The sequence below is a fragment of the Salmo salar genome, chromosome 23 (assembly GCF_965601325.2).
Source record: "Salmo salar chromosome 23, fSalSal1, whole genome shotgun sequence".
In the NCBI taxonomy this organism is placed as follows: Eukaryota; Metazoa; Chordata; class Actinopteri; order Salmoniformes; family Salmonidae; genus Salmo; species Salmo salar.
Window position 1 is genome coordinate 31,715,001 of NC_138313.1, and position 15,346 is coordinate 31,730,346.

Consider the following 15,346-nt stretch of genomic DNA (forward strand, 5'->3'; position numbering starts at 1 on the left):
AGCAGGATGTATATCAGCAGAGGAGTCAGCAGGATGTATATCAGCAAAGGAGCCAGCAGGATGTATATCAGCAGAGGAGTCAGCAGGATGTATATCAGCAGAGGAGCCAGCAGGATGTATATCAGCAGAGGAGTCAGCAGGATGTATATCAGCAGAGGAGTCAGCAGGATGTATATCAGCAGAGGAGCCAGCAGGATGTATATCAGCAGAGGAGCCAGCAGGATGTATATCAGCAGAGGAGTCAGCAGGATGTATATCAGCAGAGGAGTCAGCAGGATGTATATCAGCAGAGGAGCCAGCAGGATGTATATCAGCAGAGGAGTCAGCAGGATGTATATCAGCAGAGGAGCCAGCAGGATGTATATCAGCAGAGGGGTCAGCAGGATGTATATCAGCAGAGGAGCCAGCAGGATGTATATCAGCAGAGGAGCCAGCAGGATGTATATCAGCAGAGGAGTCAGCAGGATGTATATCAGCAGAGGAGCCAGCAGGATGTATATCAGCAGAGGAGCCAGCAGGATGTATATCAGCAGAGGAGCCAGCAGGATGTATATCAGCAGAGGAGTCAGCAGGATGTATATCAGCAGAGGAGCCAGCAGGATGTATATCAGCAGAGGAGTCAGCAGGATGTATATCAGCAGAGGAGCCAGCAGGATGTATATCAGCAGAGGAGTCAGCAGGATGTATATCAGCAGAGGAGCCAGCAGGATGTATGTATATCAGCAGAGGAGCCAGCAGGATGTATATCAGCAGAGGAGCCAGCAGGATGTATATCAGCAGAGGAGCCAGCAGGATGTATATCAGCAGAGGAGCCAGCAGGATGTATATCAGCAGAGGAGCCAGCAGGATGTATATCAGCAGAGGAGTCAGCAGGACGTATATCAGCAGAGGAGCCAGCAGGATGTATATCAGCAGAGGAGTCAGCAGGACGTATATCAGCAGAGGAGTCAGCAGGATGTATATCAGCAGAGGGCAAATCTCAGCTAATGCCAGCTCTAATAACATCCTCTACTCGTAATGGCTGCTGTTGTGGCAGCCAGGAGAGGAAGAGAAGGAGGGGGGAGAGAAGAGAGGGAGGGGGAGAGAGGGAGGGGAGAGAAGAGAGGGAGAGAAGAGAGAGTGGAGGAAGACACTCTCAAACCCTTTGAAGGACAAGGAAGTCAATAATGGGACACATCTGCAGCTCTACCGCCCGCCACCCTTTAAGAGTTAAAACGGTTTCATCAGCTGCATCTTATCTTTTGGCCGGAGGGCTGGGAGAGGGATGGGAGCGATGTGCCTGCAGAGAGAGATGGATGGTTTGCACAGGGCCAACAATGACTCCCAGATAACATTGTGACCAGCATGTCAGGGAGAGGCCCAGCTGAACACACACTAACACACACTACCCGCCTGGGAACCGCTCCACAGCTATGCTCCATTATAAACAGCTGGAGGCAGAGAGAGAGTGACAGAGAGAGAGAAAGGGGAAAGTTTAAGAGAGAGAGGGGGAAGAGAGAGATAGAGAGGGGTATGCCATAAACCTTCCCAACCACGTGTGGTCCTCTGCACCATACCTTTAAAAGCCTTACCAGACAAATTGCGTGTTTTGGGAACAGCAGGGAAGAGGATTTGATAAATCTGGAGTGTCCATTTTGAGATACTCTATCACCTCCCGCGTGTGCACATGTGCTAACAGTGTGGGAATAGTGGGAAAAGAGCTCTGGTTTAAGAGTTTCCCACCAGCTTCCCTTGATGTTTGCTTGTTATTCTTCAAGTTGTCATACCTACAAACCCACAATAGAGTTTACAGCCCCATGAAACAGCCTGCAGCTGCTCAGGCCTCTATCTCCAATCCTGGTCTATGATGTCAGCGTTAGCTAGCCTAGCAACACAAACGCCAAATCCTCCTGGGTTTCCAGTTATTCAGCGTGTCCACTTCTCCTGGTCCTTTCTGTCTGAGTGGATTAAAGAGAGGCTTGGGTTTCTTCTGAGCACCTGATCCTCCTCACAGCACAGGTCAACCTAACCCCCTGGAACTGCAGGAGGTCAGGGAGCTAGAGGAGTAGGGGAGGCTATGAGAGGAGGATATGAGAGCGCCTCCGAGCCTGCAGGTGAAAGGGAGGGGTGCTTTATATAGCAGCAGGATAGAGAGACACTTTAAGAAGAATCTGTAACATGAAGGTGAGACAAGTCCAGCTAGGCTACGCTTTATGCTAGCCTGGGGCTAGGAATAGGCTTCGTTGTACTAGATTTGGCCTGACCAGATGGTGCCTGGTTCTAGGCTGGAGAAGTTCCCTCAGGGGAAGTGCAGGGCTGTCTGGGGACCCAGCCTCGGAGGAGCCATCAAGAAGACACGGTGTCAGAAGGAGGCGTCTGCAGTTCACAGGGAGCTGTGAGGCTGTGACACCAGGGAGACAGGGTGGGAGTCACACCTGGATACGTCCACCGGGCCCTGGGTTGAGGCAGGAGGAGAATACACACTGGGGTCTTACCAAGTGGTGAGGAAGCAGATGGGAGAAGTAAAGGAAGAGAAAGCAGACAGACATGGACAGAAATGACAAAGAGTTTGATTGTGTGCAGAGAGTGGAGAAAGAGATGGGGAGAGAGTTGGAAAGAGAGATTAAGCCCCAGGTGGAGAGAGAAGAGAGAGCGAAGCCGTAACAAAACATCCTCTCACCTCACCTTGAGCCCTAGACTGAAGAACTCCTTCCAACCCACTAGCCTCCATCAGCCGTCATGCTGTCACTGGAGCTGGGCTATAGAGAGCTGTCAGTCTGCTGGTTAAACTGTGAGGACGTGGTCTGACACAAAGACTGACCACTCCAACAGCCTCCTACAGCACAGAGCTCAGCCTGTACTGCCTGTCAGTCAACCACCAGCTCCACACAGACAGAAATAGAATAAGCATAGTATGAACAGAGAGATCATTTGCATTACCTTTTTATTGGCACAATAAAGCCAGAGGATGTCATGTCATGAGCAAAGATTTGAGCAAATGAGCAATGAGAGAATGAGAAAGAGATCAGAGGAGAAGAGAAACAGAGGATGAAAGAGCAGAGATGAGGGAGGGAGAGGGGATGAGAGAGAACAATAAAGAAATAAAACGGAGAGAGAAGAACAGGACAAAGAAGAGGAAGAAGACGAGTACAGAATACAGAGAGATAGAACTGGAGACAGGGTAGGCTGTCAGACAGGCAGGGAGCCTCGCAGAGCCACTGACCTGCAGAGAGAACAGACATGGGCAGAGAGAAGAGAGAGTGGAGGGCACGCTGTGACCAGTGTACCGCTGGCAGCAGTGTCACATGCCAACATCTGGTGCCTCCTGTGAGAGGCCTGTAGTCAGCCTGAAGCTCTGCTACAGCACACCGGTATGGGGAGCATTCATATTCCCCATACAATGTATGAATAGCAAGCGAGTGGGAGAGAGGTTGACCTGGTCAAATGCTGTATTAGGTTAGCATGGCACCTTGCTGGAAAAAGCCTATGGTTACTCAGCAGAGGTAAAACTCTGACAGCTTACTCAGAGAATCCCTGGAAATCTCTCTACTGGCAGGCCAAGGTGCACAGGGCAGCGCAGAGAGAGACCATATAAGCTCCTCTGTAGGTGTGTGTCACTACTTGACCCTAACACTGGAGTGATGGAGTGTTGGTGTGAGTAGCAAGGTCTCACTCCCTTTCTCTCTACTGTTTTCAAGCTTGCTTTCTCTCTCTCTCTCTCTCTCTCTCTCTGCAGTGCTCTCTCCCTATCTCTCTTTATCTTCCTTTCTGCACCTCTGTAGCTCTCTCTCTTATTCTCTCTCACCCTCACCCTCTCTCTATTTCCCCCCTCTCTCAGGACAGTGTCAGAGCTGGGAAAGGGAGAAGGGAGTGGGTGTGAGGTAGCCGGCAGGCACTGAGTCACTCTTTCAGGTTTACTTTGTGCTGTACAAGAGAAGTACTAAGTCACTCAATATAAGGAAGGTGTTCCTAATGTTTGGTATACTCAGTGTATATTTCACATACCAACTTCATTGTCATACAGGACATAATCTTTATTGTCCATTTCTGTTTTGTCCAGTGCTATCTATCTAACTATCTATCTATCTACCCCTGCCTTATCCATTGTATCTGGTTCTCTCTCTGTAGTATCCCTGGTTCAGCAGTGTGTGCCTTCGACATGGAGCAGCTGGCTGGGGTGTTTGATGGGAGATTCAAGGAGCAAAAGTCACCTGAGTCTATATGGACCCCTGTTCCTGACGAGCTCATTCCCAAACCAAGGTACTGTATCACATAACATAGAGCATTGATCTACTGTATGAGTCTAGTCGTGTAATACTACCGTAATTTCCGGACTATTAAGCGCACCTGAATATAAGCCGCACCCACTGAATTTTTTTAAAATTATTATTTTGAACATAAATAAGCCGCACATGTCTATAAGCCGCAGGTGCCTACCGGTACATTGAAACAAATGAACTTTACACAGGCTTTAACGAAACACGGCTTGTAACAAAAATAAATAGGCTTTAACGAAACACGGCTTGTAGCAAAAATAAATAGGCTTAACGAAACACGGCTTGTAACAAAAAATATAAAATTAGCAGTAAGCTTTAGTTGTCTTTTTGCACTGAGTCAATTCCTCACGCTGCTGTTTCCAACGTCTTATCATCGACTCATTAAGACCAAGCTCCCGTGCAGCAGCTCTATTTCCTTTTCCAACAGCCAGATCAATCGCCTTCAACTTGAAAGCTGCATCATATGCATTTCTCCGTGTCTTTGCCATGATGAGGGTGACAAAATGACTACCGTAATCAGAATGATGGGAAGTTTGAGAGCGCTCGATTTAATCTAAACAGTAAACAAAAAAGTTGTTTGACCTTAACCCGTTCGGCAATTTCATTGGTCTAATGAAAGCTGAAAGCGGGAAAAATCCATATATTAGCCGCGTCATTGTTTAAGCCGCGAGGTTCAAAGCCTGGGAAAAAAGTTGCGGCTTATAGTCCGGAATTTACGGTATGTTAGTTGACTTTCTCACAGTTCAACATTGGTAATGTGAGCTTGTGCCTAAGTACTATGGTACTTTAACCAGCAGTATACCACCCTGCATCCCACTGCTGGCTTGCTTCTGAAACTCAGCAGGGTTGGTCCTGGATGGGAGACCAGATGCTGTTGGAAGTGGTGTTGGAGGGCCAGAAGGAGGCACTCTTTCTTCTGGTCTAAAACAATATATCACAATGCCCCAAGGCAGTGATTGGGGACATTACCCTGTGTAAGGTGCTGTCTTTCAGATGGGAAGTTAAACAGGTGTCCTGACTCTCTGTGGTCACTAAAGATCCCATGGCACTTATTGTAAGAGTAGGGGTGTTAACCCTGGTGTCCTGGCTACATTTCCAATCTGGCCCCTCATACCATCATGGCCACCTAATCATCCCTGCCTTCCAATTGGCTCATTCATCCCCCTCCTCTCCCATGTAACTATTTTCCAGGTCGTTGCTGTAAATGAGAATGTGTTCCCAGTCAACTTACCTGGTAAAATAAATAAATAGAAATATGGGTCAGCCTGTGCTAAGCCCTGTTCCCTCCACAGGCCAGGAGGCTGTGCCATCCAGGGCTCCAGGTTCAACTCATCCAATGGTTTCCCTGATGAGATGTTGAACTTTGTGAAGACCCACCCCTTGATGGATGAGGCTGTGCCCTCACTGGGACAGAGCCCCTGGATTGTCAGGACCATGGTCAGGTGAGGCGCCACTGTTCTCTTATCTCAGATAAGACTCATAAACACAAACATACTGTTCTGTTGCCCTGAGATATAGCTGTAGACTTCTATGGTGTCTTACCATGTCTCAGGGCAAACTGTGTTGAGGGCTTGCTAACAAACTAAAACATGGACCCATGCACCCAGACATCATTTGCATGAACACACAGGCATCAGTCTGTGGGCCGGTGCTCCTTCTGTTTATGGCGGTCACTCGATCCGCTCACTGTGAGGGTTTGCTGCAGGAGGCAAGCAGCTGGGATGCATCAAACCCCACTGGCCACCAGCCGAGCCCGAGCAGGGAGGAGAAAATGAGTGTGACAAGTTGTATGTGGAATATTAAATACCCAGTGGTACATTAACTCATACACACAGGACTCATGTAGTTCAACTACGGTGCTATTGTCTCAAGACAAGTCCATTTATCTGAATGATATTAATGAGTGCTCTTGGTAATTAGTTCTGTATGTAAATGAGATGAATATTTTACTGTGTGAGTCTCATTTAGTTGGTCTGGAGTATCAGTGCAGTATGAGTAGACAGTGAGAGGTATGCAGGTAGGCCCTATTCCAAATTGAGCCCTAGACACTACCCTAAGTAACTTCATGTACGATTTGATAGGATCATTTAAGCTTAATTAAAATTGTAATAGCAGCTGCACTATGCCGTTTGACAGACTAGGTGGAATTAACACCATATTGCTTACTCCAATCCTCTCAGGTCCACACTAGGGGTCAACATGGGATTGGATAGACTGTCTTTATCTCACCACTATATCTGCCTATCCAGGTACCAGCTGAATAAGATGGTGATGGACACAGAGGCTGGCCCCTACCGGAACCGAACGGTGCTCTTCCTGGGCTCCAGCCGGGGGACCATCCTCAAGTTCCTGATCGTCCCCAACTGGGACAACACTGTGTCCGGCGGCAATGTCTTCCTGGAGGAGCTGGAGGGCTTCAACCCTGACAAGTAAGGGTTAACAGGTTACAGACAGTCTCCAATGGGTTTCTTTGTGCGGTATTGTGATGGTCTTCTTAATAATCTCTAAGTGTTTCACTGTAACATATATGTGGGACCGCAGGGGGGATAGGAAGCAGTCTAAGCAGATGGGGTATTAGTTGGTTATTATCTTCCACTGAGCCCAATTAGAAATGTTTAAGCAAGAGTCTCCTAACCAGAGCTACAGCGGCAGTGCTGCTAATTGCGCCCCCTGATCTAGTTGCAGGTAGCCTATTGGTTAGAGTGTTGGGCCAGTAACCAAAAGGTTGCTGGATCAAATCCCTGAGCTGACAAGGTAAAAATCTGTCATCCTGAACCAGGCAGTTAACCCGCTGTTCCCTGGTAGGCTGTCATTGTAAATAAGAATTTGTTCTTAACTGACTTGCCTAGTTAAATAATGAATTTAAAATCTATTCTCTGCTTCAGCTGAGGGGGAGATGGGGCTCATTGTACTGTAGCGGAGCAGCACAAACTTACCCGGCAGGTGAAAGGAGGTTCCAAGCGTAACTTCGCTACCCTTCAAAACAATGCATTCATTTAGGCGTCAGCGCAATGTTCCATTCCACAAACAACTTACATGGGGTGCAGAGGAGTCAGATCACAGGAACAATTAGTTACGGCTGCAGCAGTAGCGGCGATGGTGGCGGTGTATGAGTGTGTTTGGAGGTGATTTGCTGTGCGGTGACGGTTGCGTGACTGTGAGCCTGGTATAGGGGTGTGTGACAAGGCTGGCAGTCTCCCTCATAGCAGGGAGCCAGCTAATCAGGAGACAGGTAATGGAGAAATCAGATCAGCATTCTCCCAGCCTGCCCTTCCTTAACCCCAGACCATCTCTCCTAATGGGTCCAGGGTAGATAGACGGGCCACCGCTACCATCACCGGGGCAACGGGAACACAAGACATCACAGAGAGAGATCCACAAAGCCCAAATTGGTTTGTGATTGGCTGCCATAATGAACCAGGAAATGACGGGGTGGAAATGGAGAGACTAATGGTCCACACTTTCATTATTCTCGCTACCTGTCTCCATTTGATTCTTTCTTACTTTTACTTGTTGCTTGTTCTCTCTCTCTCTCTCTCTCTCTCTATCTATTTCTCTCTCCGTCTCTCTCTCTCGTGCCCCGTCTGTCAGTCTGGTTTCTCACATAGTGGATGTTTGTTGTGAGGTATGACTCACAGCTTGGCTGTACCGTACTGTAATAATAATAATAATAATTTATTACATTTCTGTAAAATCTCAAACCTGTAGTGTGTGATAAATTCCCCCTAATGACTCCTCAGCTCTCAGACATGTTAATTACCATAAGCCCATACATGAGTCCACATATGTATATAGATCGATACAAATTCAGCCCACAAAGGAAGGTGTGTGGAAGATATGGGAGTGCTAAGTGCCAATTAGAGTGTAGCTGGTGGCTTGTTTGATGTCCATCCAACCCTAGACCTCACCCATCAGCCATCAGCACCCTGCATACTAAAGATGACACTGTGACAACCAGGCATTTCCATGCTTCCGAATGCATGTTACTGCTTTTACTGCTATTGTTGTGCTTTTATTTATATACTGGTTTGAGTTATACTGGTTTGAGTTATATTGGTTTGAGTTATGCTGGTTTGAGTTAAACTGGTTTGAGTTAAACTGGTTTGAGTTATACTGGTTTGAGTTAAACTGGTTTGAGTTATACTTCATGAAGCATTAGGTGTGAAGAACTGAGCAGTGAGTGTTGTCTTGGTGTCACGTGTATTGAGATCAAAATGAAATAGAGTAGGGTTCTGTGCAGTCAGAGTGTGATATGGTGTTTGATATTGAGGTGCATTAATACGTTAACTCTACATGTGTGTGTCCAGGTGTGGGGAGGACACTCCGCAGGCAAGGCATCTGTTGTCCCTGACTCTGGACCGGGTGAGCCGCTCTCTGCTGCTGGCCTTCCCCTCTTGTGTGGTCAGGGTCCCTGTGGCACGATGCCAGCTCTACTCACGCTGCATGAAGTAAGTCACACACACACACCTCACACACACCCTACACACACATTACTGTCCTCTGTAGCTCACACACACTTTTCAGCCACATACAGTAGATCTGTCACTTGCCCTAAGCCCCGCCCACTACCGATCATTAAAATCACACCGTTAGTCAGGCCCTAAACCTTCTGCCAACGTTAAAGAAAAGCTACCCTCAGTGCACCTAAATACTTTACCACATCCCCAAGTGCTCTTCAACACATCTGTAAATCCAAAATGCCACAACACAAGTCTTACTTTCTTGCCTTTGGGCCTTGCTGATCCATCACTGAGTCGTATTGCCTTGATGCCAGCAGTCTCCAGACCTAGTGAGGTGTGACATACAGTAAACCATATTTCACATTTGTAATGTGTTCACTGAACCCGGGGACTCATACATGTCTGTAATGTGTTCACTGAACCTGGGGACTCATACATGTCTGTAATGTGTTCACTGAACCTGGGGACTCATACATGTCTGTAATGTGTTCACTGAACCTGGGGACTCATACATGTCTGTAATGTGTTCACTGAACCTGGGGACTCATACATGTCTGTAATGTGTTCACTGAACCTGGGGACTCATACATGTCTGTAATGTGTTCACTGAACCCGGGGACTCATACATGTCTGTAATGTGTTCACTGAACCTGGGGACTCATACATGTCTGTAATGTGTTCACTGAACCTGGGGACTCATACATGTCTGTAATGTGTTCACTGAACCCGGGGACTCATACATGTCTGTAATGTGTTCACTGAACCCGGGGACTCATACATGTCTGTAATGTGTTCACTGAACCCGGGGACTCATACATGTCTGTAATGTGTTCACTGAACCTGGGGACTCATACATGTCTGTAATGTGTTCACTGAACCCGGGGACTCATACATGTCTGTAATGTGTTCACTGAACCCGGGGACTCATACATGTCTGTAATGTGTTCACTGAACCTGGGGACTCATACATGTCTGTAATGTGTTCACTGAACCCGGGGACTCATACATGTCTGTAATGTGTTCACTGAACCTGGGGACTCATACATGTCTGTAATGTGTTCACTGAACCTGGGGACTCATACATGTCTGTAATGTGTTCACTGAACCTGGGGACTCATACATGTCTGTAATGTGTTCACTGAACCTGGGGACTCATACATGTCTGTAATGTGTTCACTGAACCTGGGGACTCATACATGTCTGTAATGTGTTTACTGAACCCGGGGACTCATACATGTCTGTAATGTGTTCACTGAACCTGGGGACTCATACATGTCTGTAATGTGTTTACTGAACCTGGGGACTCATACATGTCTGTAATGTGTTCACTGAACCCGGGGACTCATACATGTCTGTAATGTGTTCACTGAACCTGGGGACTCATACATGTCTGTAATGTGTTCACTGAACCTGGGGACTCATACATGTCTGTAATGTGTTCACTGAACCCGGGGACTCATACGTCTGTAATCCAGTGCACATTTGGAATGGATCCATGATGTCTGTGTGCCCTGGGTGGTGCATCACTAAAGACCGTGTTTACTCTGTTTATCTCCAGGAACTGCATCGCCTCCAGGGACCCCTACTGTGGCTGGACCAGGGGAAGCACCTGCTCTTTCCTCAGGCCCGGGACAAGGTGAGGTGCTGGGGGTGACAAGGGCACTGCTCTGGCCTCTGTCTGTCTCTCTGTCTGTTCCCTGTCTGCTATGGACCTGCCCCGTGTCTCGCTGGTACTTTTGTACTCTGTTTTGTTTCTTTCAGGTCTCTGTCTAGCCTCTGTCTGGTCTCTGTCTGGTCTCTGTTTGGACTCTGTCTGGTCTCTGTTTGGTCTCTGTCTGGTCTCTGTTTGGTCTCTGTCTGGTCTCTGTTTGGTCTCTGTTTGGTCTCTGTCTGGTCTCTGTTTGGTCTCTGTTTGGTCTCTGTCTGGTCTCTGTTTGGTCTCTGTTTGGTCTCTGTCTGGTCTCTGTTTGGTCTCTGTTTGGTCTCTGTCTGGTCTCTGTTTGGCCTCTGTTTGGTCTCTGTCTGGTCTCTGTTTGGCCTCTGTCTGGCCTCTGTCTGGTCTCTGTCTGGTCTCTGTCTGGTCTCTATCTGGTCTCTGTTTGGTGTCTGTCTGCTCTCCGTCTTGTCTGTACCTGCTCTCTGTCTGGTCTGTACCTGCTGGACCACCTGGGTTGCTGTAACACTCTTTATTGGTACTTAATGAGTTAGGCTTAGGTTCTGACAGAGCCTACAGTTTATAAGCCTGCAGCACAAGCTGTCACTGCACAAACATGCCCTCATTTAGTTTTACTATCCTGTCAGAGCGAGCTGTGTTCATTCATTCATTCATTCATTCATTCATTCATTCATTCATTCATTCATTCATCTATGATGTCTGCTATTGCCGTTGTGTGTTCACAACAATGCTGCATTTTCAATACAGCTTAATATCCAGAGCTGGGTGTACGTCTTTGTCAGGGTTGTGTTGGTCTTGTGCTCCTGCCACAGGAAGATTCCTGCCTGTTTTGGCAGCTCACCTCTTGTTCTGGTCTGTAAACCCTCCCCACTCCCCCACCGCTTCCTCCCCACTCCCCCACTGCTCCCTCCCCACTCCCCCACCGCTCCCCCCCGCTCCCTCCCCACTCCCCCACTGCTCCCTTCCCGCTCCCTCCCCACTCCCCCCCCCTCTCCCTCCCCACTCCCCCACCGCTCTCCCCCGCTCCCTCCCCACTCCCCCACTGCTCCCTCCCCTATCCCCCACCGCTCCCCCCGCTCCCTCCCCACTCCCCCCCCCTCTCCCTCCCCACTCCCCCACCGCTCTCCCCCGCTCCCTCCCCACTCCCCCACTGCTCCCTCCCCTATCCCCCACCGCTCCCCCCGCTCCCTCCCCACTCCCCCCCCCCTCCGCTCCCCCACTGCTCCCTCCCCACTCCCCCACTGCTCCCTCCCCTATCCCCCACCGCTCCCCCCGCTCCCTCCCCACTCCCCAACCGCTCCCTCCCCACTCCCCCACCGCTCCCTCCCCACTCCCTCCCCACTCCCCCACCGCTCCCTCCCCAGTCCCTCCCCACTCCCCCCTCCCTCCCCTATCCCCCACCCCTCCTCCCGCTCCCTCCCCACTCCCCCACCGCTCCCTCCCCAGTCCCTCCCCACTCCCCCCTCCCTCCCCTATCCCCCACCCCTCCTCCCGCTCCCTTCCCACTCCCCCACCGCTCCCTCCCCACTCCCCCACCGCTCCCTCCCCAGTCCCTCCCCACTCCCCCCTCCCTCCCCTATCCCCCACCCCTCCTCCCGCTCCCTCCCCACTCCCCCACTGCTCCCTCCCCTATCCCCCACCGCTTGCCCGCTCCCTCCCCACTCCCCAACCGCTCCCTCCCCACTCCCCCACCGCTCCCTCCCCAGTCCCTCCCCACTCCCCCACCGCTCCCCCTCCCCACTCCCTCCCCGCTCCCCACCACTCCCTCCCACTCCCCCACCGCTCCCTCCCCGCTCCCCCACTGCTCCCTACCCGATCCCCCACCGCTCCCTCCGCTCCCTCACTGCTCCCCCCCGCTCCCTACCCAATCCCCCACCGCTCCCCCACCACTTCCCCACCGCTCCCCCACCACTTCCCCTCACGTCCACCCAGCCCAGTGAAATAAAATCTCTCTTTAGAGAGGCTGCTTATTGATTTATGTGTGCAAACAGGTACAGTGCCAGCAGTATCAGACAACAGAGCCTTAAAGAGCACCTTACAGCCTCACCGTTATACAGTTAAGGCTCTGTGTTGTTTCTGATTTGATTTAGCAAGGGCGGTCAACTTGCCCATCGATCCTGTATCGAGTGATGCGCCAGTTCCAGTTTGAGGATGAATTCCATTTGGAAAAGTCAAAACAATGCTGGGCAATGAAGAAACTCTCAGTAGTTTGCAGTATAAGACTGTAATAGGGACTATAACATGGTCTGTAACATGGACTATAACATGGACTGTAACATGTACTATAATATAATATAATACTGTAACATGGACTGTAACATGTACTATAATATAATATAATACTGTAACATGGACTGTAACATGGACTATACTATAATATAATATAAGGCTGTAACATGGACTGTAACATGGACTGTAACATGTACTATAATATAATATAATACTGTAACATGGACTGTAACATGTACTATAATATAATATAATACTGTAACATGGACTGTAACATGGACTATACTATAATATAATATAAGACTGTAACATGGACTGTAACATGGACTATACTATAATATAATATAAGACTGTAACATGGACTGTAACATGGACTGTAACATGGACTGTAACATGTACTATAATATAATACTGTAACATGGACTGTAACATGTACTATAATATAATATAATACTGTAACATGGACTGTAACATGGACTATACTATAATATAATATAAGACTGTAACATGGACTGTAACATGTACTATAATATAATATAATACTGTAACATGGACTGTAACATGTACTATAATATAATATAATACTGTAACATGGACTGTAACATGGACTATACTATAATATAATATAAGACTGTAACGTGGACTATATTGAAAGAAAGATAATTAAGTTCCTTACTGATTAGTTTATGTGTTGATATTGTTTTATTACTTTAGGTGTTTTGTGCCTGTTTATTAGACTTTACATTCATATTGCTCAGTTATAGCTTTACCGGTAATCTGGCCTCCTGTAGACAATTTGTCCTTAAACTAATTAGCATTTTCTCAGCTGAAGGTATTGTTACAAAACATTGCCATCCTACCCATCTACTCTAAAGATTACAGCCTGCAGCCTGCATTTAGCCAACACAATATACCCTATCTGGGTGAGCAATACATTCACAATTACTGTAGCCTCCAACCACTTCAGTGTAAACTAACTTTTCAAAGTCACTCTCGGGCATTAAAACACTCAGTTGGCCTGCTTGTTGTCTGGGCCTTTTTAACTAATTGCAGATCGTAGAGCAGGAGACACATCCCAGTGAGCTGTCTGTGGCTGTTGCTGTGCAGCCTGCCCTCTAGCCCTGGGCACTTTCCATGTTTAAATTACATAATTGGACGGGGGCCATTTTGAAGTCAAACTGCAGCCATTTCTCCTCGTTAGAGGGCCTTTATGGTATACATTCACTAGATTAAAATAACTAGCTGATGTTTCTCTGGATATGGGCCATGGCTAAGAGTGGCCTGCTCTCTCCAGGGGACTAGAATGCACCTGGTCTGGTCTCACTGCCGCTGGAACTCACTGGTTTCATTTCCTTTTTATATTGTCGCTTCATCATATAATGACAGAGCTCCCTTTAGTTTTCCAAGGTCTCATATTACCAAAGTAGAAATGGTAAATTGTTTTTAAAGTACGAGGGGAAAGAGCAAATCCAGACGTGCTTTCAGAGGTGGGGGTATACTGTACAGTATTAGTACTATCAACTTCACACTAAAAACTCTTCCTGTCCTTTCTGGTACATTTCATAGTGTTTTGTTTACCAGAGAAAAGCAGAAAGTTCTGTCAGACCAAAGCAGTTACACTATGTATTGTTTGTGTCCGTTGATAAATGACTGCGTCTTTCCGCTCATCCAGACTGCCGTTTGAGCAAGACGTAGAACATGGCAACGTGTCCCACTTGGGCGACTGTGACGGTAAGATACATTTTTCTTTCTGTTTATTTCCATCCTCTCAACCTGTGTTGAGAAGTATTAGTGTTGATTCTGTGTTCCTTACGGAATGCCTTCTCTAGGGTAGAACATCATACACTACTGCTGCCTAGATCCATATCATCACTGCCATGTTGAAATCCCCATGTCTGTTTTACCCATCTTTGTTCTCCTCCCTGTTTTCTCTATCTTTTGGCAATGTTTAGAATCTTTCCTTTTTTTCTCTTCCCTAGCTTTGCTTAATTTTTTTCAACTTCTGGCTAATTATTATGCATCTCTGAGAAGACTCGCCTTGATTTTTTCCCTAGTTGTGTTCTGTTATGAAAATGAAGGGGGTACAGCAAAGCGATTCCTCAGAGAGAAATCTCCTCGACTCCCTTGGCTCTTTTGATCCCACCGCTAATTCTGATGAGACGTGTGTGCTATTACTGCTCCCCCTCTTCAAGTTCTCAGAGTTCATCTGCCATGCACCTCGAGAGCCACTCAGATAAATAGTACATAACGGTCACACACGGGCCTCTAATCCTGCATCAGAGGGGCTGTTTGAAGCTGCTCTCCCACCCCCGGACCCCTCTGGGTCCTGCTTTTTTTCTGTCTACGGGTGCTGGGCCAGTGGCTTGTCACTCTTCCTCTAGGCTTACTTGACCCTGTGTGGTCAGAAGAGATGAATATTAACCTCAGCTCCGGATGTGGCCAGGATTCTCCAATCTGAGCTGTCTTTGATAACGGTTCTGATACTGACATGACAAACGTGTGGTGGCCCTGACGTCTGCTGACAGAGGTGCTGTGCTGTTGGTTGTCTCAAGATGAATGGTGCTCCGTAGCCCTGCGTACGCTTGCCAAAAGGGTGCGCCAGAATCAGTCTATCAGTTGCCAGAATCATTAGGCACTGTGTCTTAGATAGTGATGAACTTGTGCTTCAATTTCCTCCTCCTATTGATGCTAAATCCGTTTTTACAGCACATAGTTCCCCCAGTGTA

At 48.0% G+C, this 15,346-nt stretch overlaps 1 protein-coding gene across 4 annotated transcripts in view; it reads left to right on the forward strand.

Annotated features, from left to right (window-relative positions):
• The window catches only part of LOC106584391 (semaphorin-6B), a 135,850-nt gene that overhangs the window by 89,711 nt on the left and 30,793 nt on the right, over positions 1-15,346 (forward strand). For all 4 annotated transcript variants that reach the window (XM_014169649.3, XM_014169651.3, XM_014169652.3 and 1 more), the window contains exons 11-16: positions 4,108-4,239; positions 5,549-5,698; positions 6,506-6,685; positions 8,564-8,704; positions 10,275-10,352; positions 14,293-14,351. In XM_014169649.3, coding sequence (XP_014025124.1) covers positions 4,108-4,239; positions 5,549-5,698; positions 6,506-6,685; positions 8,564-8,704; positions 10,275-10,352; positions 14,293-14,351 — 740 coding nt within the window. The remainder of the gene's footprint in view (positions 1-4,107; positions 4,240-5,548; positions 5,699-6,505; positions 6,686-8,563; positions 8,705-10,274; positions 10,353-14,292; positions 14,352-15,346) is intronic.